Here is a 24991-nt window from a genome sequence, read left to right on the forward strand (position 1 = left end):
ATATATATACTGTGTGTGTGTGTATATGCGTGTGTGGAAAGGAGACAGAAAGCAGACACCAGAAGGGCACCTCGTCCGTCACTGTCAGCCATGTCGACAAACAGCTGCTGAATGTCTCTGTTAATGTAGCCGAGTGGGTGTGTGGGCTCCTACCTCGATAATGTAGAGGACCACATTCTTGTAGAAACAGTAGAGGATGCACTTGGTGACGCGGTTGTAGCTCCACGCCCCGTGGACCAAAAGGAGTTTCTCCAGATAGGAGAACTGAGGAGACACAAATGAGAGACAGAAATGCCTCTGGTCATGTGAGAAATACAAGAGCTGGAATGAAAAACTTCAGGCAGAGGGCGAACGAAGATGTAAAGATGGCGACCAAGACGAGAAAAAGTTTCAGCAAATAGATGCTTAAGGATCTTTAAAATGAACCTGATAAACAGTAGATGAGCTACTTTAATATGGTTTCTGTATGTATTGCCATTTGATTAGTATTGACATCAATATACGTATCCAAAGAATCACTAATAAACACTAGTTGTGCACACAGCCTCTATGCGGTGAATTGGAAAAGCTTGCTTAATGGCTCTGAATGTTTTTGAAGCACATTTAGAGCTTTTTACATGTAAAGAAGCAAAATGGCGAAAAGCTACTTTTAATAAAACTGCATTGCCAAGATAGAAATAATAAATGTGATTTGCTCCAATTGATGCATAGACTATTCTCTATCCGCGGTTTAGGTTTGCATTGAGGCAGAAAGATCTTAATACCCAGTTAAGATTTATTTATAACAACCCTCATTGTCATTACGACATTGCAATATCCAGTGACATTATTGTGCAGGCCTCCTCGGTGTGCTTTTATAAAAGCTTAACCATTTTCCCCTGAACAATATTTTCCAAATGGGATCCTGCAGAAAGAGATCATCCCAAACTTTGACTTCTCCCATTTCTCCCTTCTTAATTTGGGTCATTAGTTTGTTTAGTGGTCAAAGACAACATACAGAGTCTGTAATTCTGACTCAAAGTTGGAAGATCCTGACCTCAAGCCACTAAATTGCTACTGCATATTAAAGTGTTGTAATAATTACAGCAACAAATTAGTTTTTTCCCCCCCATTTTCAATGGTTTGTATCTAGCCGTCACAAACAGCACTGTATTGTTGGCATTCCTCAGAAAAGTATTCACGCTGAACATTTAGTCAACAACAAACTTCCTTTTATGTGGTAGAGAAAAGTGATGAAACTTTGTAAAGAGGAAGGAAAACAATAAATGGTTTTCATTCAGTACAACTAACTGCCTTCAGCTGATTAGTAAATCGAGTTCACTTGTGCATAGTTTTATTTCAGTATAAATACAATGCACTGTGTCTCTGCCACATAAAATGCTAATAAGATACTCTGTAGTTTGTCGTCACATCACTAAATGTGGAAAGGTTTAAGACGTATAAATACTCCTGCAAAGACTGCTGAGTAATGCATTTGCCATTAGTGTCGTTTAATCGCTTACAGTAGTTAACCTTTATTTTTTCAACAAAATACAGCTTCCTTTTATATTTAGGAAACCTCCAATCACCTCCAGTTGTAAATATATGTTAAAGTGCTTTTTAAGGGGTTCCTGTGCCGATGAGACCATTTATAAAATCTCAATTTGGGACATCTAAGAGTACTTTGTCTTTTGAAAAACCTTAAGCCACCATATTTGTTTTCAACTTTAGACTCATTAAACTTGTTGTCTTCTGCTCTTGTTGACATCAGTGGTGGTATAAAATATACATTTTTCATTTTGACTTGTGTTTTGTGGATTCTTACATCTGTGGACAGTTATCAAAACTGAAGAAAGCAAGGACACAATTTAAGTTTACATAAAATATCCATCCATCTTCTGTACACCCTGGTCCCTTAGTGAAGTCGGGAGGGTTTACATAAAATATGATAAAAATTTTATTTCTAAAAATGCTAACACATGCATTCATTGTTTATTAACTTTACATTTACTGCAACACAAAACACTGCCTCCTAAAATAATGGACACCAAAGTGAATATGTGTGAAATCTTTATACCTGCATCTGCTTGTGTTTTGACTACTATTGCATTGGCTTAGTTTATACTGTAAAGGCCTGTTGAGAGCAATGTTTTCATATGGAAAACATGATACTTCACTGATCTTTGTAAGTGAAATCTCCTTTCATTCCCTCCCCTGGGGTGATGTTAAAGAGCAGGATGAGGGGAAGAGCCAACAGCCAGAACTCAGTAACTGAAGACGTTTCAACAGCGTCAACAACTTTTGCGTCAACAGTCATTTTTAAGAAAAAACTACATAAATGCTTGAAAATGTTTGATACTTTACACTTAAACACTTTGTCATTTCTACCCAGCCATTAGCTTGGTTTTAGGAAACTGCTTCATGCTGTACCCGTCTGCAAAGTTTTAGGTGACTTTGTGGAATCCTTGGACACATTTTACACCATTAACAAAGCTTTCAAGCTGTAAACACTAACATTTTGTTCCCTGAATCATCGGCTGGTTTTTCCGATGATACATCTGGTCGTAAGCAGACCCGTACTCAGAAATGAGTTGGTGACCGGAGGTTGTTAGTTGACTAACCAGTGTTTCCTCACACCGGTAAACACACGGCTCTATGTTCATTAAATGTTAAGACATGACTGCTGTGAGAGTGAGAGACATTAGAATGATAACAGGAAGGCTCTGACACTTATAATGTCGTTGGCCTTTTGGAAATCTCAGTTAAGGTAAAAGTTTATATTCTCTTACAAATACATGCAGAGACATTTTGAATTATATTCTTAAAATCTACTTGTATTACAGTCTTTAAAAAGAAACAAGAAATCTTCTCCCACCTGTGCGATAGAGTAGTCTGAGGAATTGGTGGCCTGCATGCCCTCGTTGCCGCTGATTCCCACCCCAACATGAGCCGTCTGAATCATGCCCACATCATTCGCTCCGTCACCTATTGCCAGAGTGATGGCTTTCACATGCTTTTTCACCATGTCCACGATCTCAGACTTCTGCAGCGGTGACACTCTGTAGGGAGCAGATGGAGAGTTTCTGGTTAATATTAAATGGATGCAGCTGCCTGAACTGGGGATTAAATCGGAAGGTAAATGTATTTTAAAAGAAGGTGTAAATTGAATCAGTCTTTAATGCAAACAAAGCCAGCAGACATGAGAGAGCCGATTGCTGATTAGGCAAATGCTCACTTCTCTGCTAAACAGATTTGGTGACAGTCATCCTTGATGTGTGTTTATGACTGCATGCATCTTGAGCGGGGTGTGTTTAGGGAGCTTCCAGGGGTACTCCACCCTCTTGACCCGTATCACTGATACTCGGCCTATAACCGGTTCTGTTTCTTCACTGACAAAAGAAGACAGCAGAAGGCTCAATTACAGGTGCTTCCCTGAAGGACGCTGAGGGAGGATGGCAAGGTGTCAGGCTGCATTTATTGAGCCACCGAGAAGACTCATGGTTACTGACGGGTTTCTATGACATTTATATTTAATAGTCCTACATATTATTGCTTTATGCTTGGCTTTCACTTAGAAACTCAATGTAACTGGTTTCTAATTAATGTCAAGACTCATTGAGTTTTGACACCATCTTGCAAAAGCACTAATGCCTCTTCTATGATCTGAAATGTTTCCACATTACTACTATTTAGTGACCAACATAAAGTATTGAGACAATGGTTTTCATTTTTTTTTTTTCAATTTAAAGTAGCATTGCATAACGTAATCAACCTCTATAATCAAATACTTTCCAGAACAACCATTTGCTGCAGTTACAGGTACAAGACTAAAACAGTCATAAAGGAAAGGGTAATATTTTCCACCTGCTCTATCCATTTCCTTCACCCTCATCATTCATTTCCCTGTATCTGAAGGAAAGCTTCCATGGTGACTGTATGATGCTTTTATAATGTAAAGCACTTTCAACTGCCTTGTTGCTGAAATGTGCTATACAAATAATAATTAAAAAAAACTTGACTTCTATGCAGCATGATTGTGCCACTACTGTGGATCACAAAGAAAACAGATTGTGCCAAACTATAAATGCGGCTTCTTGTTTATTTTCTACATTTCTTTTTGCAATATTTTCACAGAAGGCCAGAATTTTGGAGTGCATGAGTAAATGTTACATCAGCAGATTGTTCAACCTGAGCTGTGGATCTTTGCAGCTCCTCCAGAAGCACCTCTCAGCTGCTTCGTTGATCAAGGCTCCCTTATCCATTATTTAGGAGAGTCATGATTTGTTGTGTCACATACTCTTTCCATTTTAGAATGATGGCTTGAAAACTGCTTTGACTAGAGATTTCCTGATGCGATCCCAAGAAGCGGATCTATCCATTTTTCAAATGGTAGTTCTCAAATTCGCCGCCAAAATTCAGCTTCAGATCCCTCTTTTTAAGAGTACAGTGTTTGCTTTCACATCTCTTGTGAATCATGCAGCTGTGTTTTGAATATTTTATTTTTTAAATCACAAACTGTATGTGCATTCCTTGACAAACTCTATTCTTGGTCATGCACACAGTTTTGTTGATCTCAAAAAAAGAGAAACTATATTCTTTGTTCAACAATTTACACAAAAAAGGCACCATCTTGGCAAAAAAAAAGTTTAGATCAATAATTCACTACTCATGCTAATGTTTCAAATTTCTTCAGCTTCCTTCCAGAAACAAAATATAACTTGTGTAATAAACAACCGTGGGCCACACACACAGTGTTTGCATTCTCAGAAGTTGCACCCTGGAGTGAATTTGTCCTTAAGAGTGTGTAAAAAGCCCTCTGTCAGTTTCCAGTTAAGTTGCAGCCAAGCTCTTAAGAGAGTTTCATCATGTACCATCTGAAAAATGTACAGTGAAAACAGATCGGTCTCATAGGAGGAAACATGGCAGCAACGTGATACAAGAACCGGGATTAGAGATGAAGTGCAAAGGAAGTAAAGCACTTGTAATTGTAGAAGCTCTTGTTGAGCATCAAGCAGATAGATTCTCCATATTTTTTATTTTTGCATGAGCTTTCTTAAAATATTGAACAGATTCAGACATGTATTACAGGCCTTTTGAGGAGTTGCTTACACAACAAAAATCTTAATGTTGTAACACAAAAAAGGCACCATTTAATTGTTTGGAGCTTATACTAACCAGCAAATAAGACAGTTGAATAACTTCAACTACAAATTATTTAGTCTTTGTTTTACTCTCTCACTGACAGTGTGGCATCAACTGATCGGTTACTGCAAGAAGGTGGGACAAAAACGCAGAAAGAAAAGAAACTATTGATGCAGAATGAAGCTGCATCAATGGAAGTTTTTTTTTTTTTTTTTTAAACAAACTTTCTCAAATGCATCTTTACTTGCAGAGCAATGAAAGAGTGAAACTCTTTACCATTAACACTTAAAAGGGCCAACACTTGGTCAAAAAGCCCCTTACGCATTTTTTTAATTATTGATGGCACTTGACTAAATGTTTCAATTGTTGACTGTGTTCTATGACTTTGTATTGTTGTGTTTTTATGATGCGAAGCACTTTGAAATGCTATGTTGCTGAAATGTGCTATACAAATAAAATTTGACTTGATTTGATGCATTTGTCCCTCTGTCAATCTCTGTGCTACTGACAACTGCTTGTTTTCATGGCTGAATTTCTTAAAGAAAAATCAGAATCGGCTAAAGTCTGCATCGGCGGATTAAACTGGAGATCGGAAATCGGCCGCAGTTCTTTGTGGGTCAAACTCTAGTAGTAACTATCAGTTGCGTCCCTGTCAGTAATGAATGAGGCGACGATCAAATAGCTTTAGTTAAGCTACAATATTTTCTTGAAAGACACAAAGTCTCTCTGAAAGCTGCTGTTAAAAAGAAGGAAGTGTGAATCCTGGAGGCCAGGTTAAAGCGAGCAATCCCCTTCCACGTGTGCGAGTCCTGTGATAACGACGTTACAAAATTAGATTATAGCCAGCTGCATGAGGCATCACATGGCCAGTGAACAACATGAGTTGATTTTTATGACTAAATTAAATTACAGGCATATTGTACGTCGATCCCGTCCTCAGGAGGCACTTAAATGAAGCCCACGAGCTACAAAGAATCAATTTGGACCATTCTTCAGATGAGCTAAATAACCAGCTCCGAGTGGTTTTCTTGCACTCATGAAATCATGTGCAAAAGTTTGCTGTTCCAATGACATGAACCCTCTTAGAACCCACATCACCCAACCACCACAAGAGAGCATCAGGAACTAAACCTCAGCTGCCTCACTTCCGAGGCCATTAAGGAAGGATGGGATCTATCTCTGCCCTCCGCTTTTCCTGTTTCTGCATCTGAAGTGCGCGCTCCTGCATCTCTTGGCCTCTGACCACAAATCTCTCTTCATCTCCGCCTCTAGCTTCCCTCTAAACACGGCCAACAGAGTCTGGGATTGTGTAAAGTGGAGCTGGGAAGATGAAAGGCTCCCGAAAGCTCTTCACGGTGGAGCTGAGCAGAAAATAAGCAGCCGCTAAGTCCTCCTATAAACAAACGCACAGTGAAGTCAGGAACCCAAGCGTACCGAGCACTCGACCCAACGGCCCCCTGAGAGCGAGACACACACACGCACGCACGCACACCATTCCCCCACTTTGATTCATCATACACAGAAGATCATAACTCATCTCAGACAATTTTAATGAAATTCAAATCTAGGTCTCATCATATGCATAAATACCTCCTCACTAGAGAAATCTAAAAAAAAAATCCTGGTTCCTTGTTGAGGAGATGGGGTCTCCCTTGGGATGCATGATAAATCCAAGCAAACAGTTCTGTTTCATTGAACAACCTTATTTTTTTAATGCAAGTTTATCTGATCGTTGGATTTTAAATTTAGCTTCACATCATTTAACCATCGACAGTAATTTTGATAAAAGGCTCCTTGTTGTTCGGCAGATTCCTTAGTGTTTAAAAATATCTTCTGTGTGCAATTTGGACTAATTTGTCTTTGATCAAAGACGACAGCATAACTACAAGATTAAAAACATCTACCAAATGTCACCATAATCTCATTGTTTTAGAGTAAATACAGTCACATTTTGATATCTTGTGTATTAGAAGATATAGCCAAGCTAAAATTTAACAAGTTTTCCTAAGTTAAAACAGCATATAGTTTGTTTGCTTCAATAGAACCAATGGTGGAAATATGTACAATTAAAGTTACAATCCCAGTTTTGGAGGTTTGCAAACTCAAAATCAAAAGATGGCTACTGTTACAGATTATTGTTCAGTCAGGAAATTTTTCCATGTTCTTCAAAGTAAAATGGTTGATGAACAAAGTACAACCATAATAAAAACATTAACTAATATCTTAGCTCAATATAATGTTTAACCTTAACATCGTAATAATAAAAATTACACTAAAGAAAACGTATGTCTTCATAAGCAAGGTCTAAAAATTGAGCTTAGCCTCACTAATGTTAAAGACGATAAAAACAGTAAAAAAAAACAAACTGCTGGAACCTAATCTCCACTTAAGCTTCATGTTTATGAACAAACTAATGTTAGCACAACAGTAAAGCTAGCTGCTACAGGAAATTAGCAAAAAAAAAAATCTGTTTAGAGTGGATATCTTTAAAGTTATGACATTGTTTATGATTCGTTAATTTTTATCATGTGAAAAACATCTTGGGTGATAATTTTAGTGATCGTCTTTAGTAGTTTTCAGTTTTGTTATGGGCTGCTGATTCAACTTATCATGGCTAACCAATATAGTATGCTAACTGCGAATACACACAGACAGCATAAGTTACATTTTATAGCAAGTGTATTTTGATCTGGTGGTATAAATTTGTGTATTTCAGCACAGACAGCTGCTATAGAAAGTTTAAAGTCTTGTGACTCAAAACTTATGCAAGTATTTATGATCAATAGATTATTATTATTATTTTTTGGCCAATGTGGAAATCATTTTGGGATATTCCAATGTTAATCATTTTAATATTGGATTGATATTGGAGTCATTTGTGCCTGTGTAAAAGCCAGTGTTAGCATTGCAGCACAGCTAGCTCTTAAGGGAAGTTAGAAAAGCTGGAGTTTAAAAATCCTCAAGGATGTATTTGATCTGTGACTTCTGTGGAGTTGAGTACGCCTGTGGGAATCATAAGGATGCAGCTTTATTGTTAGAGGTAAAAAGCAAACACTAGTTTTCATAGCCTGCACAAGGCTTTGAAAATATACAACCAAGACAATGTGCTAATTGTATTCATGAAGGGATGTTTTCTTGGTCATCTGGGGATTTTTTATTTTTTTGTAAATTAGATCACGGTACTCTTGACCTCATCAGATGCAAAGAAAAAAAAGAAGAGGAGTGGACAAAGGAAAAAAAAAAGAAAAAAGAGAAGAAGTTGGAGGCTGTTTGTAAGGCCTGTGAGACCAGAATCCGGATATGGCTTGGATTCAGAAGAGAGACTCTTTTACGTCCCTCCTGGCTACAAACAAACACACACAGAAATGCACTCAGGGAGGCGTGGATAAATGGAAACTCTTAACATTCAACTGGTTCTGACTGCAACATGACCAAAAGAAGGAACGTGCAGTTTGCTTTATGGACAAGATACACTTTGAAAATCAGGTGTGATGTCAAGTGACAGCATCCATTATAGGTATATCAGCAGTGAGTTACTGACGACATTTCAATACAGGAACATGACACGACTTTCACCGTCCTCATTCACATTCTCTCCAGCTCACAACAAAGAATCAAGTGATGTGGTGTAATTCAGTCGGTCTTTGTCAAAACACATAAAACTGCCGTTTTACCTCCAGACTGTGGGGAAACTTTGGCTGTTGACTTTCTTCAGCCACAAAACATTAACATTTGAGAGTTGACATGATTGTAACTTAAAATTGTTGTTCTTTTTTAAGAACTTATTAAAGTAACTGCAGTCTATGAATGTGCAATGTTAGTTAAAGAAATGTAAGATTTTTGTTTAGCCATAAATGTATTTATTTCATATTTTCTCTTTTATAGTTTTATTACAGCGAACATTCTTGCACGGCATCATAAAATCAAAGATTTAAAATACTAACGTTGTGGAAAGCAGAAACTAGATGTTCACTGGGTTTGTAAAAAATGTATGAAACCAATGATTTTGTAATAATAATAATAAAGGAACTCCCCAACAAACACATTCAATAAGTGAACTTCATTTGAAAGCATGGATTTGCACTCCTTACTTTTATGTCATCGTAATGCAATAAAAACAGATTTTTAACACAATTTTTCTTCACGCTTTGAGAAAAATCCCATTCAGTAATTTCCCTTTCAACCCTTCTTGACCTGTTTAGATCAACATAAAAAAGATTTTGTATGATAAATGCACAATAAATGATGAATGATTCCTCCTTACCGGCAACAGATTACAGCTTTGCAGGACAGCGCCAAGTCGAGGAAGGCCTGGCGGAGCTCGAAGGACAGAGCATATTTGAGAGTTTGGCCATCAATGATCAGTGCAAGTTCATTTTCTTTTCTCAGAGAGTCGCCCAGGGAGGAACAGTGGGTGGTGAGCGTGGCACGAGTGGCCTGCAGGAAGACAAATGCACAGAGGAAAAGATTATAATTTTTAACATTACCAAGATCTCATCATAAGTCAGAAGAAAACAGATGCAAACCTTAATAAGATTACACCAGGAAATGCTGTTGGCATTAAAATGATAAATCTCTTACCATAAATCTAAATCTAGCCACAAAAACTCTTTGTAAACTAAATCTGATTTAAAATGTCTCCTCCTTTCCTGCAGTGAGGCAGCGGATGTTTCAAACCGCCACGTTTCTCTTTCCCATGTTTTCTTATGTGGACGCTGTTGTCTTACAAAGTGATGAAAATGCAAATCACGCACATCAAAACACACAAGTTGGTTTGCTGAAAGGTCAAAGCCACCAGCAGGTAAATGGAATCCATGTGTGCTTGGTTGCGCGGTCGGCTTTCATCTGGGGAAACAATTTGCTTCTGTGTACCCCGAAAACAATTAAAAATGCCAATATAAAGTTCACAGTTCTTCCAGGCATCCTAATACAACGTGCAGACGCTGCCAGGTCCTGAAGGTACGTTTAATCGGTCCATAAAAATCCCAAATCCTTCCTTTAAGCGCTGGAGCACATGACAGCAAGAGGGGAAAAAAAACAAGCAAAAAACGGAAAGGAAGTTAAAAAATTAGCTGAACGGGTGTAGATGGGTGAAATCCCGCCTTTACAAGTAGCCCAAAAGGTACCTATGCATGCATGTCTGCGTGAGTGAGTGAGTGTGTGCGTGTGTGTGAATGCCAGGTCACCTACAGCGCAGAGTTTTGGGGCTGTTTTGATTGAGATCTTGATAATGGAGGAACAGGGATTAATAGAGAAAACAAACATCCAGCAGAGGTGTAATGAACTCCATGTGGGAAAGCAGACACGCTACAAGCCTGACCACCACACACACACACACCTGAATTAGTTATATCCACTGACTCAAATCCTTATTTACTTTGGAAGTCCCTTGGACTTCAAACAGACTTTAGCTGATTAAAGGGAAACCAAGATTTAAAAGATAAATTCAGGTTAAAATAAGTAAAATACTACCAGTCAAGCAGGTTTTTATCCAATAAAAATCTTTGTTACATCAGCAAAAAAAACTTGGCAACCTAACCAGTTTAGTTTTTTTTGAGCACATAAGAACATTTAAAATGCATGTTCTCTCTAAAAATGATTGTTTACGACAACACGAACAAAAATAATTAGTGAACAGTGCCTTGCAAAAGAGGTTATTCCCGTTAAATTGGATCATTTATCCTTAAATGAAATGCAGCAGATTGCCTTCAGAAGCTTCCCACAGATGCAATCAATATAGCAGTTCTATGAAGGGGTCAAAAACTTTCTAGAGGACTTTATTGAACAAATCTGCACTGCACAAATCTGGACTCTTTGGAGGAGTAGCAAGAAGTTAAGTGTTGAAAGGCAGCCATTCAAAATCCTTTTTGCGGTTTTCCCAGAACAAAACGTAACTGAACATTTTGCAGTTTGGTTTACAAGGAAAAGGTTGCATGGAGCAGAAAACAACAACAACAACAACAAAATTACACCCCTGCACTCTGTACCGTCATGCTAGGGTCACAATTTTCTTCAACATGGACAATGTAGCTGGTCAGAGTTGATGATAAGGTAGATGGAGCTAAGCACAGGGCAAAATTGGGAGCAAACATTCACCTCCCAGCAGGACAGTAACAGTAAAGAGAAAATTCAGAGCTATATTGGTTTGGATCAAAGCACTTTCATGTACTAGAATGGCCTAGTCAAAGTCCAGATTTAATTACAAAATCAGTCTCTGTGATTTTTAGGTTTTAATTTTGCTTTAAGAAGGTGCACAAATGTTTTTTTTTTTTTTTTGGGTTTTACAAAGAATTAACTTAGGCAAGTTGAACATAAAAATATGGCAAATTTTTAGGATTTTTGTATTTACTTTCACAACCACACATCTTTTCCTTCCACTTTAAAATTAAAAATGGTTTTATTTGTGTTAGTCTGTCAAATAAAATCTTTTTTTAAAATGTACTAAAGTTTGTTGTTGCAACACCTTTAAAAAAACAAAAGAAAGAAAAACATCTCAAGACATTAAACAGCAAACATTAATACAACATCAAATATTAGAGAAACCAGCAACCCAGAGAGGTGACCCTCCTGCCCGCATATCATGCAAAAGACATGAATGTATCAAACGCAACCATATGAACAAAGCAGCTGCTCTTCTTCCTGCCAAATAGCGATGCACATGTGCATGCCCTCCCTCCGCAAACTCACTCACTCACACACACACACAGGTCCTTTCTCTTCCCTAAAAAATTCCTCCCTCTTGTTTTCTCAGCCCGGGGCTGTGTGTTTTTCCTTTGAATGCCGGAATTCCTGTTTGCCTTCACCTTTTTGCCCAAAACAAGGAAGAGGAAAACAAAAACATAATGAAAGGATTAAAGGTTGTCAGAGCTCTCAGACTCAAAACCTTGGTGCTGATAAGTACGTGTAGAGTGCGTGCTTTAGTTTTAAGGTCTTGCACACTTTCACACCCAAAGCTTGGTCATGTTTAGTTATTAGTGAGTCCATCCCATCACATTTAATTCACTAATAAGTTGTGCTTTATAGCATGATAGCTGATCTGAATGCAGACGCGAAGGTGCAGAAATGGTCTCCTGTAGCTGCCACTGGGCCCTAATGCTCCACTGTAACTTGTCGCAGCAGGTTCAGACAAAGCTTGAGCGGCAGTTATGATAACCCAGGATAATAACCAGGATAAACCTGCGGAGAGCTATGGGGATTTAAAGTGTAACTACAGTTTGAACAATGGCTGGCTTTTGCAACCGCACACCAAGTCCAGACCAACCCGACGAGAAAACTGTCTTAACATAAAGAATAGCTCACAATGGTCCACTGCGGTCTGTTAGTACTTAAACAGAAACGCTGACGCAAGAAAGAGAAAAGGTCTCCGTCTTTCTCACGCCAAATTACCTTCTATTTCTGGAAACTATGTTGAAGAAGAAAAAAAAGTCTTATTTTTTAATTGCAACAACAACAACATGACCGATCTCATTAGTAGACATTTCAGCTTCCAAACTAAATGTTTATGTTTCATATGCATCTGGTCTGGATGCAGGCGGAGAGTCTCGGGACCACAGACACAAACACTGAAGCACATCTAGCAGACAGCATTCACAGGCCAGACGGCATGGACGTTTTTTCAGGTTTATATCTGGGTCAGAAACTGGGTGGTGCATGGAGGCAAGCTGAGGCATCCCAGGTCACACTGTTACTTCGCTTTAAAAGAAAGGGGCAATAAAATTAAAACAACCAACCCAAACATATTTAATTAACAGGATCTTTTGCTTATTTTCAGATCACATAAAAAGGTACAACTCTACGCAACATTTAAATGTTATTTTCTGAAGCGACCTTCCATTTTTAATCCATAGGGTTTAAAATGATACCGGCCTGTCTACGCTTTGCAGATAGCTACAACTCTTCCAGGAAGGCTTTCTAAAAGAATTAGGAGTGGGTCCATGGGAATTTTCTTCCAGAAGTGAAGTCTGAGATGAGAAGTCTCACTGCTGTTGCACTAGTTCATCCCAGAAAAGTACTTGAGGTAAGGACTCACACAAGTCGGACCTGCAACTTTCTCACCTCGTAAGGCAGGGGTGTCCAAGTCCAGTCCTCGAGAGCTACCATCCTGTAACTTTAAGACGCATCCATGCTTCTGGCCACATGAATCAAATCAATGGCTCACTACCAGGCCTCTGCAGAGCTTAAAGGCGCTGATCAGGCAAACTTTAAGCAGGATTTCATTCAACATAATGTTTTCTGCTTGCAGGTTGTGATAAAGAGTTGTCAACAACTTTATCTCTGAGCTTTCTACTGATTTCATAACTTTCTGATGTTTGCCAATGCTCTACTTCAAGGAAGACTCAAGACTTCTGAAAGCTACAATGGATTCTATTTAGAGGTATCAGTGTAAAAGCGGGGTGGAAAGAAATGCACACCATGACGTTTCAGATTTGTGACTACAAAAATAACGTGGAAAACTAATGTGCAGAATTTTTATTCCACTACATTAAAACTTAAGTGTCTCACACACACACACGCAAAAAAAAATCATAAAATACACTGAAGCTTGTGCCTGTAACAGGACAAAGTGTGCAAAGATTCAAAGGGCTTGGAAACTTTTGCAAGGCCATGTATCTGTGAGCTGCTACAGAGACATTTGGAAAGACAGACATGGACTGGTGACCAGACAAGCCTTGGAAAAAAAACAAAAAACTGCAGAGTGGGGGGGTGAAGGCGGGTAAGGACACGCTCATTTTAGCAGTGCAGATTCTGTCACCAGTGAGATGCAATATACCGTTTAATTATCAGACGATGCATCTGTGCAAACAACCCACATCCTCTGCAGCCGGGGTCACACAGGAGGACTTGAGCTGTGAGAACAGCAGCAGTTACAAACTGGAGCACACACTGCAAAGCTGTGTGTGTGTGTGTGTGTGCACATAAAGAAGATGAATGGGCAGAAGAAAGGCGGTGTTTGTTTAAGGGTTGTACTGCGGGCAGCGTGACGAGCGCCTGGCGATTGTGGGAAAGTTTGATGGGACGTTTGTTCTACACATTTATCATGCTGATCAGGAGGACCCAGTGCCACTTGGTCTTGGGTAAACAGTGGGTGAAGTTAAGCAGAGATGGGGAAATGCTAAGACGCAACCTGGGTGTGCTTCTGAGATTTTAAGTTTTAAACAACTTCAGTAGGAGCAGCGCGAAGATTTGTGCAGGTCTGTGTGTGGCGGTTGATCTGAAGGTGACAGGTGGCGCATGTCACGGCATCAGCGCTCGCAAACCATTTACCTAGGAGGCATTGGTCTCTGGGTTTGTTTTGGTGAGGAGGAGCACCAAAAGGAGATTGTGTTACCGCTCGTTCATCGCCCTAAAACGGGCTGGTAAAAAAAAAACCAAAAAAAACATACTCTACCTTTCCCCAGATTGTCCAGCTCATGGATGGAGCCAAATAAACAGTCCCCACAGCTTTATTCACAAACCCACTCCTGTGTCTCCAAAAAGGATAAACACACATATACTGTTCCTGTTTTCTGCTCTTAAGTCTACCTTTTCCTGCCACAAAGCACCCAGGGTGTGTGGTCGCTTCCTGAGAATAAAGAGCCTGCTGACAGATGTGGAGGTAGCGGCGTGAGGAGGAGGATCACACACACCAGACAGCACACCGATAACTACCACCGAGTACTTTTGTTAATGCAATAACGTCAGCTATGATATTTTGGATGCCATGCATAAAAATGTGTTTTTCTATCAATACATTTCGCCACAGTGATGAATTTCTACTGGACAAAACCAAAGCAAGAAAAATCTGTAATCTCAAGTTGATGATGTTCGAGCCTATATTTCTACTCTAATGGGCTAAATTAAAACAAGTGTTCTCTCAGGAAACACAAATGCAAAGAAAATATTAAAAATTATCCTTCAAATGAACCTTTACAAATTAGATTTTTTAATAGATGTTCTTATTATATTTTTGGTGTTGAAAAATATGAGGCATAACACAGTAGAGGTGTGTAGAAAACATGTCTCACATTGTCACAGTATACAATGATCACAGAAATGGATAAAAACGGTGAAAAAATCATTTGATTCCCTCTGCTGGTAAGTTTGTTTGCATTATTTCAAACTTTTAGTTCAAGTGAAAATGAAAACTTAGATTTTTTATTTGGAATAAGTATATTTGTATGTTCAAATTCTCCTCCTTGGGCTGCCACTTTATCGTGGTGGAGGGGTTTGAGCGTCCCAATGATCCTAGGAGCTATGCTGTCTGGGGCTTTATGCCCCTGGTAGGGTCACCCAAGGCAGACAGGTCCTAGGTGAGGAACCAGACAAAGCGCAACCCGAAACCCCTTATGATGGAGACGAACTTTGAATCTGGCGTTCCCTTGCCCGGACGCGGGTCACCGGGGCCCTATTCTGGAGCCAGGCCTGGAGGTGGGGCACGATGGCGAGCGCCTGGTGGCCGGGCTTTTACCTACGGAGCCCGGCCGGGCTCAGCCCGAAGAGGAGACATGGGTGGCCCTTCCAATGGGCTCACCACCTGTCTGAGGGGCCAAAGGGGTCGGGTGCAATGTGTTACGGGCGGCAGCCAAGGGCGGGGACCCTGGCGGTCTGATCCTCGGCTGCAGAAGCTGGCTCTTGGGACGTGGAACGTCAACTCTCTGGTGGGGAAGGAACCGGAGCTAGTGTGCGAGGCTGAGCCGTTCCGGCTAGAAATAGTCAGCCTCACCTTGACGCATGGCTCTGGTTCTGGAACCAGTTTCCTTGAGAGGGGCTGGACGTACTTCCAYTCTRGAGTTGCCCACGGTGAGAGGCGCCGGGCWGGAGTGGGCATASTTGTTGCCCCCCWTCTTGGCGCCTGTACGTTGGGGTTCACCCCGGTGAATGAGAGGGTAGCCTACCTCCACTTACGGGTGGGGGGGACGGGTTCTGACTGTTGTCTGTGCTTACGGGCCAAACAGCAGTTCAGATTACCCACCCTTCTTGGAGTCCTTAGAGGGGGTACTGGAGAGTGCCCCTCCTGGGGACTCCCTTGTTCTACTGGGGGACTTCAACGCTCACGTGGACAATGACAGTGAGACTTGAAGGGGTGTGGTTGGGAGGAACGGCCCCCCCGATCTGAACTCGAGTGGTGTTCTGTTGTTGGACTTCTGTGCTCATCACGGATTGTCCATCACGAACACCATGTTCAAGCATAAGAGTGTCCATATGTGCACTTGGCACTTGGTTGCTGAGGCAAAAACTCGGGCGTAGGAGGGGTTTGTAGAGGCCATGGAGAAAGACTTCCGTAGGCTTCGAGGCGATTCTGGTCCACCATCCGGTGTCTCAGGAGGGGGAAGCAGTGCAGCACCAACACTGTTTATAGTGGGGGCGGTGTGCTGCTGACCTCAACTCGGGACATTGAGGGCCGGTGGGCAGAATACTTCGAAGACCTCCTCAATCCCACCAACATGCCTTCTGTTGAGGAAGCTGAGCCTGGGGACTCTGGGTTGGGCTCTCCAATCTCTGGGGACGAGGTCACCAAAGTGGTCAAAAAGCTCCTCGGTGGCAGGGCCCCAGGGGTGGATGAGATCCGCCCGGAGTTCCTTAAGGCTCTGGATGTTGTAGGGTTGTGTTGGCTCACGCGACTGTGCAATATCGCATGGACATCGGGGGCAGTTCCCCTGGATTGGCAGACTGGGGTGGTGGTCCCCCTGTTCAAAAAGGGGGACCAGAGGGTGTGCTCCAATTACAGAGGGGTCACACTCTTAAGCCTCCCTGGTAAGGTCTATTCAGGGGTCCTGGAGAGGAGGGTCCGTCGGATAGTCAAACCTCGGATTCAGGAAGAACAGTGTGGTTTTCGTCCTGGTCGTGGAACACTGGACCAGCTCTACACCCACAGGAGGGTCCTGGAGGGTGCATGGGAGTTTGCCCAACCAGTCTACATGTGTTTTGTGGACTTGGAGAAGGCGTTCGACCGTGTCCCTTGGGGGGCCTTGTGGGGGGCTTTCCGGGAGTATGTGGTACCAGGCCCTTTGATATGGGCTGTCAGGTCCCTGTATGACCGGTATCAAGAGTCTGGTCCGCCAGGATGAGGCTCAGTGCCTCCAAATCCGAGGCCATGGTCTTGAGCTGGAAAAGGGTAGAGTGCCATCTCCGGGTCAGGGGGGCTGCCCTGCCTCAAGTGGAGGAGTTTAAGTATCTGGGAATCTTGTTCACAAATGAGGGAAGAAGGGAGCGGGGGGTCGACAGGAGGATTGGGGCAGCGTCTGCCATGAAGCGGGCGCTGTACCGGTCCGTCGTGGTGAAGAGATAGCTGAGCCAAAAAGCAAAGCTCTCGATTTACAGGTCGATCTACATTCTCACCCTCATCTATGGTCATGAGCTTTGGGTCATGACCGAAAGAATGAGATCACGGATACAAGGGGCCGAAATGGGTTTCCTCCGCAGGGTGGCTGGGCTCTCCCTTAGAGATAGAGTGAGAAGCTCGGTCATCCGGGAGGGACTCGGAGTAGAGCCGCTGCTCCTCCACGTCGAGAGGAGCCAGTTGAGGTGTCTCGGGCATCTGGTAAGGATGCCTCCTGGACGCCTCCCTGGTGAGGTGTTTCAGGCACGTCCCACCGGGAGGAGGCCTCGGGGAAGACCCAGGACACGCTGGAGGGACTATGTCTCTCGGCTGGCCTGGGAACGCCTTGGGTTTCCCCCGGAGGAGCTGGAAGAAGTGGCTGGGGAGAGGGAAGTCTGGGCCTCCCTTCTGAAGTTGCTGCCCCTGCAACCCGACCCCGGATGAAGCGGCAGAAAATGGATGGATGGATGGATGGATGTATGATCAATTCATGACAAAATGTTCCGATAGCAATAGACTAGAATTAGAGTTGTGCCTTTGGTGGTGTTCTTCAGATTTGACTTGTTTATTAAATTAGCTTATTTAAGTCAACATTAGGTAGGGCTTAATGTATTTAATAATAAAATTAGCTTAGGATAATGTCAAGGTGGACGTAAATCTTAATCCTGATATATATTAGCAAATCTCTTTGTTTGCAATAATGATTTGCCCAATCAACAGGAGAATATTTCCTCCTTCTGATTAATTTTCACTTTAGCTTAATTTAACATAGCCTGCTGAAGATACAGACAAATCTGTGAAGTCCAATTTAATCATGAAGACAAAATCCATCCACAAAAGAAAATTAAGAACAGTGGGCTTCAGACGTGCTTTTTCCTTGATCTTTTAAAAAAGAAGGAAAAAAAAAAGCACCGACACGCACACAAGTCCAAAACATCACCAGCGAAGCTACAGTGCCTGATACAAATGGGAGCAAAAGGTCAACCTCGAGGAGAGATTTTGATAAGCAGCTTCTGTTTTCACTCATGTGCAGGTTAGGCCTTCAAACAGGCCCACATGCGTACAGAAAGCGGACCTCGTGTGAGTTATTTTAAGTGAACGGCAGACAAGTGTTAAGCTGAGGATGGCATGGCTTTCATCTGCATCACGCACATCAAGAGCTCTCTGAAGTCATCCTGATAGACTGGAGGGATTAACACCACATGCATGTTTCTTCTGCTGCAGTTTGAAGCTACAATTTCTAAGAAATCTTTCCAGCTTCCTCACATCAAAACGTAAAAGATTAATGCAAAGTCCACTCAAAGCACATCATTGAGGTCTCATCCGACTGTTCATCTCAAATTTCCTGCTGCTTTGGGTAAAATACATCCAAGAAAACAAACATAACGCCTCACCTTCTCAATTCAATGAAACTTCCCACAGACCTCTGTTTATGCCGCCTCATCTGCAGACACCACCATTTATCCTGCTTCATATAAAGTCACTCAGGCATTCAGGATTTTTCTTCTTATGTATGAAAACATTTTTCTTTGCGAAAGATTAGAGTGTTTTCCCTGTGCACCAGTACCCGCAAAACATACTTAAACCTTTTCTCATGAGCAGTCGGGGCCAGTAATCTCTGTTGAGAGTGGCAAAAATAAAGAACAGGAAAAAAAAACATTTCAATCCACCGTCTATTTGAGTGAATTTGACCCCCTTCACATCAACTATTAACCACACAGCAAATGTCAAAGTAATCACACATAGCAGACTTCTAGAAAAAAAAAAAAAAAACAAGCAATAATTTGATCAGATTAGAGCACTAACTGTGTTAGCTGTCACCCATTTAGCATAAAGTGTAGGTCTAAACCTAAAATATGCACCCTGTTCCAACTCAATTTACTCAGCTTTTAAGTGGCCCTGCATGCCATCTGGATTCACAATGTCTGGAAACCTCAGAGTTTGGCTTGGAGCATCACTTTGATAAAGTGAGAAATCTCACAAGTGCTCCATTTATCTGTCACAATGCAAACATTTTAAAGTGATGGTGAGTACCAGTGTGCATTTAAATGTGTAATCATGGACAAATTAAAGTCTTTTTACACCGCTCTCAAATTAGGTCCCCTGTTAAGCCATATAAAGGGCTCACGCTGACCATGCACCACAGTAACGCAATTATTCTACCAGCTAACAGTCCAACCGAGAGGCTGAAGCAAGAAAATTACAATAGATCTCCACTTTTTTTTTTTTTTAGCTTTATGACACACTTTGGACCCACAAACTGATATCCTTGCACATAATAATGCTTTAGTCCAGAAAAAAAGCTGCAACCTCATTTTTGTGACTAAACGACAACACAATGTCCACAACAGGAAATTTACAAAAGCATATTACATTTTTAAAAGCAGCAACCCAATCACTATACTTTGACTTTCAGGGACTTCCTTCTCTCCTGCCCACATCAAATGATAAGATAGATTCTATTGGACTGTGATGGCCAAATCCATGGCCACACTCTGAAGTCGGTAACTCTTTTATGCACAATTTGTTTTTCATTCAAACACAACACTTTAGTTTCAGTAAAACATTTATTAGTTGATTTGGATACATTTGTTCTTTATGTTGGCGCGCACATTTAGTTAGCATGTGTATTTATATCAACTTAAGTTTAATTTGTTTGCTTGAGACTGACCTTTTGTTTGTGTTTTGCCGGTACTTACCTGCCTTGGAGTGGCCAGACAAAAGATGGGGGCCAGGGCTCAGCAGGCTTAAATGCTGATTGGACTACACCACTAGTTCCTGCTGGCAGGGGAAATTTGTAATTTCTTTGTTTAGATAAGTTTTTCATTTAAGTAAATATTAGTATTTAAACTTTAATATTTTTGATTTTCATTTCGAGAATCTTTAGTTTAGCCAAACTTAGCTGTACTGTTATTTGTTTTTGTGTTTGTAATTGTATTCTGTTTAGTTACCCCTGTTGTGTCTTAATTGGTCTGATCAGCCAGTATATAAACCCTGTGTGTCATTTCTTTGTTAGGTCAGTTATGTTTGTTTGTGCAGCCAGTTTGTTTACATTTTTGCCTGAGTTCAGTTTTGTTTCTTTGACCTCTTTTATGAGCTCAGTTTATCTTTTTGTCATTTTATAAATCTTTGGGTTAAAATAAAAAACCCTATTTTTCTAATTGATATCCTGTGACTCCTCCTGTTTTAACTCGGTCCATCACATGGACTAAATAAACTTTTACTTCAGCCAAAAAAAAGCACAATTTACCAAACTGTTAAGGTTATGACCCACTATATAAGCATGTTTACTCTCAATTAAACCGCATTAACAGCAGCCAATATATTGCCTTGATTTATTCCTAGCTGCTTTTTTAACCCCTTTACAATTGCTTATAATTTGTTATTATAAGCAATTTTTTTCAGTATTGCATATTTTCCAGGTACATGGTGCAATTTAGTTGTTATAAAATGGCTTTAAATAAACATAACTTAAAAGAAATGAAATTGGGCCTCTGTCTCTTTAAGAAGCTCCTGCTCTCTCATACTCCACCTCTAAAACATTACCACAACAAATGGTGGCGATAGTGTTGTGCATTATGCCGTTTATAACTGCTTTATGGAAATAGGCGGTGCTTTGTGAGAGCAATGGGAGATTCAAGAATTTTTTCAAACGTGCAAGAAAGAATTGAGGCAACAATCCAGGTATGTTTTTTGATGAGGGAACAACATTATAACATGAAGTAGAGTTCAAAACAAGTCAATTGTACATATTACAGCCCCTTTAAAAGGATCTGAACAACTAAACACCTGAACCACACTTTGGGAACCGCTGTCTTACACTACTTTTACTTTATTACACGATTAAATTAAGAGAGCACTAGATAAACTGGAGTGTCCAACAACCACGCACTACTCTGGAAATGAGCAGTTTGTTCTCAACAGAGCCGTTTATGAACTATTTATTGTTGTAACCACATAGGCATATAATGATTTTAGCGAGTCTGTTCAGCAGTTTGTTCCTTAATAGATCCAATAGTAAAAGCTCCTCAAGCAATGACTCAATTTGCTCCCAGTGTGGACAGCATGACAGGCCTGTAGAACGAGTCAGCTCAAGTACATCAGCTTAAAGATAAAAAGTAAGTTGTGTTTATATTCTTAAAAGCTCTGGAGCTGAACTTTTCTGCAGCCAACATCTTATTAAACGAAAGGCAAACAAGTGAGATTCGTAACCCATGAAACATGAATGCAAGGAAAACATAGATTAAGTTAAGAAGGAAGATTCAATCTCAACAAAAAAAAGCTCTTATACTTGAATGGTAACCCTAAAAAAGTAAACAATGTTCACACAGTTATTGGACAAAAAGTGTGATATTTTAGTGATCATCATCCATTTCACCAAAGGGGACATCAGAAACTTTAATTGCTTCCACCTGGAAACATACAGAGCCCCACCCACCAATCCGACTGCAGACCACACCCCAGTTCTCACGATAACCTGGTTAAAACACCCCACCGCACAACTTCCTCCCTTGGGAGCATGAAAAAAAAAAAAAATCCCCCAGTGCTGAACAAAATGATGCAGGCACAGGAGGCTGCCAGGAAGAAGAGGAGGAAGGTTTACTCACATCAAGAGAGTCCTCGTTGACAATGATGAGGGACATGCCGTGTGTCACCAGGCGACAGGAGTAACCTGAGAAAACAATACACCAGAGGGGAGAGAGTGGAGGATGGGAGAGAGATTGGGTTTACTCAAATACAAAAAAGACCATCACTCAAACCTGCTCAACCTCTGACCAAATGACGGCGTAATAATCTGATGTCACGGTAAAAAGAAAGTACACCATCTTGAAATTGTAGAATTTTTATGTCGAGACGCACAGAAAAATCAGAGGTGGCCCCAATTGCTGACTTCCAACTTCAAAATCAAAAATCAAACCTTTATCTGATCAGTGAATGTGGCATACTAAATGCTAAACAATCAGAAAACACAACCTGGAAGTGTTAGTCGTTTGCATCTCATGCAGGGGTTAATTTGTACATGTAGGTACATACAGATTGTTAAACTAAAGGGGGATTTTTTTTTTTAAACCAAGAAAAACAGTTATGCTATGATCCTCCCAAGCATGCGTTTCTGCAGTCAGATTTAATGCCTCCAGCAGAAATATATTCTGGTCCTTACTCTGAAACTTGCTTACAAATCTCTCTGGAGCAGATTCGATGAGGACAATGGTCACAATGTTTTACCAGGCAGAGCTGCTACTTCGTTCCAAGAGAAAGCAAAGAAAAATATGCTAGCAGAGAAATCCTATCCTAGAGTGTAGGGGTCATCTCTAAAGAGGAAGTTGTGCTGTGTTTGATTTGTCTCAGGAGTCGGAGGTAGAAATGATGTCCCACCTGAGATGAGTGTGCTGTAAAAAAATAAAAATAAAAATGTAAGCGCTGCCATTTGTTTGGCTGCTGACTTTACTTCATATAAGCGGATGGACATTTCTGTGTCTAACCACAAAAAGAATCATGTCCACAAAACTGAAGATGTACAATTCACAATATTATGTTTACTCTGTTAATATGAACCATCAGAACGGATTTGGGCAACTTTTGATGCACTTGATATGCATAGACGCCATATTAGATCCTAAACTCAAAACTGTTTGATAAGCTCAGACTTTCTTAATCGGAATACGTTTAATTTTTTTTTTTTTTTTTTAAAGTCTTTTAAGTACAAAGAGGACACACCTTTAGAGTGCGGGATTCAACCAGGAGTATATGTTTGAATAAGAGGCACTAAATCGGAGCATCAAAGCAAAGCATTTGTGCAAGAAAATTTTTTTTTTACTTAACCGAGCAGCACAATAAAGTGAAATTAAGGAATCACACTTATAAACTGAAAACTTGTTTTTGTAAGAAATTTTTCTTAAAAAGCTACAATCACAGAGCCAAAGTCATAAATTAGAGTTTCCAAAAGTATTAGAAACCGGCTTAGAGCAATATTGATTTAGGCTTTCTTAGAGTTTTTAAAAGTAACTTGTCACTTTTTCAATCATATTCAGTCCATTATTTGACCAATTTTAGATAAATGTTTATTTTGTTTAAGCCAGCAAATTCTGACCTTCAAGGAAAAGGAAAATGTTCCTAAAATCACTACAGAAACTAATGTAGCCAACTTTCAGACATTTTTTCCCACCCTGGATAGGCCTTTCTGGCCTCCACTTGTCCATTCATCAAACTTCTTTAGCAGGTCAGACACAAGCACTAAACAGGAAATCAGCAAAAAAAAAAAAAAAACTGAGCCACAAGATTTTTAAAAAGTCTGGCTTCTTGGAATGACTTTAGTGTTTTTTGCACCGTGTCTTTATTTAATTGTTTTCTCTCACCTATGTTAATGGCCGTCTCTTGCTTGTCTCCTGTGAGCACCCAGATCTTGATCCCGGCCCTCATCAACGTGGCGATCGTATCTGGGACGCCGGCCTGGAGGCGATCCTCTATGGCTGTGGCTCCAAGCAGCATTAAGTTCTGTTGGCAAAATGCACAGAGTCAGAGGTAATTCTAGGAAAATGAACCCGTAATGGCGTAAAAAAAAAAAAAAAAAAAAAAAAAGTTAACAAGGTTATAAGAAATCATATTAGGACCGACTACAGCCAGACATCAGGTCCCTGTAAACGTGAACGATTCTGACAACACCACACATGACTAATTTGAGGATGAGAGCGATGCCAGACAGTTCAACTTTGAGTCGAGAAACCATCTAGCCAAGAGGTAACTCATTACTCTTTCCCATGCTAGCTTAAATTTGTTCAATGTTTAAATGCTTGTGTGCCCTCATTAGACACCCACACAGACACACAACTTAACACGACTGTGTTGTTGACTCCGGTTTTATGGGGCTTTTGGCACGCCAGTGCAGGTAATTGCCCTTGTGGTCTCCCAGTCAGAGGTTTCCTCCTCCTCCTGCTTCCTCTTTTTTTTTTTTTCACCTCACATACTTTTCTCACCTCAGCTCTCTCTGCCAAATCAGTTGGCTTTTAAACCTATTAGTTCAGCTCTCTGGTGAATCTCCCGTTTGGTTTTTAACCAGATAGTGTCGTCTATGAGATAAACGTGAAACGCACTGCTGCATCATAAAGCAAAACATACACAATGAAGAAATGGAAACACTTTCAAAATTGTTAATCTGTGCATTACATTAAAGGTGTAACAAATCAGTAGATCCACTCTGCCACCTGCTGGCAACCAAATTCCATAGTCCATAAATGCTTTGACTTTATAAGTCTTACCGAAGGTGAAAACATTTCAATACAAAGTTCTTAAAAGTTTTATGAGTCCTTTTTACATTTTGGATTGGTATAATCACAAACTTTAATATATTTTTAGTAGAATTTTTAATGTGATAGGCCTGAGGTGGTCAACTCTAACTCAAGAGTCATTATTAACCTGGAACATTTAGATGCATCCCTCCTCCATCGTACCCGAATCAAATTAATAGCTTGTTAGCATGTCTCTGCAGAGCTTATTTACAGGCTGATGAGGGAATTTAACCATTTTCTTCAGGAATGTTGGAGAGGAGATTCATCCAGAAGTTGTAGTACAATA

At 40.5% G+C, this 24991-nt stretch overlaps 1 protein-coding gene across 11 annotated transcripts in view; it reads right to left on the reverse strand.

Annotated features, from left to right (window-relative positions):
- The window catches only part of atp8a2 (ATPase phospholipid transporting 8A2), a 65143-nt gene that overhangs the window by 13228 nt on the left and 26924 nt on the right, over nucleotides 1-24991 (reverse strand). For all 11 annotated transcript variants that reach the window (XR_001776041.1, XM_008396309.2, XM_017301906.1 and 8 more), the window contains 5 exons: nucleotides 23776-23914; nucleotides 22027-22091; nucleotides 9386-9558; nucleotides 2855-3038; nucleotides 154-264 (listed from right to left, as the gene is read on the reverse strand). Coding sequence is in view for 10 of the 11 variants with exons in the window: in XM_008396309.2 (XP_008394531.1) it covers nucleotides 154-264; nucleotides 2855-3038; nucleotides 9386-9558; nucleotides 22027-22091; nucleotides 23776-23914 (672 nt within the window). In the remaining variant the exon portion in view is untranslated. The remainder of the gene's footprint in view (nucleotides 1-153; nucleotides 265-2854; nucleotides 3039-9385; nucleotides 9559-22026; nucleotides 22092-23775; nucleotides 23915-24991) is intronic.

Source organism: Poecilia reticulata, linkage group LG20, assembly GCF_000633615.1.
Source record: "Poecilia reticulata strain Guanapo linkage group LG20, Guppy_female_1.0+MT, whole genome shotgun sequence".
Taxonomy (NCBI): domain Eukaryota; kingdom Metazoa; phylum Chordata; class Actinopteri; order Cyprinodontiformes; family Poeciliidae; genus Poecilia; species Poecilia reticulata.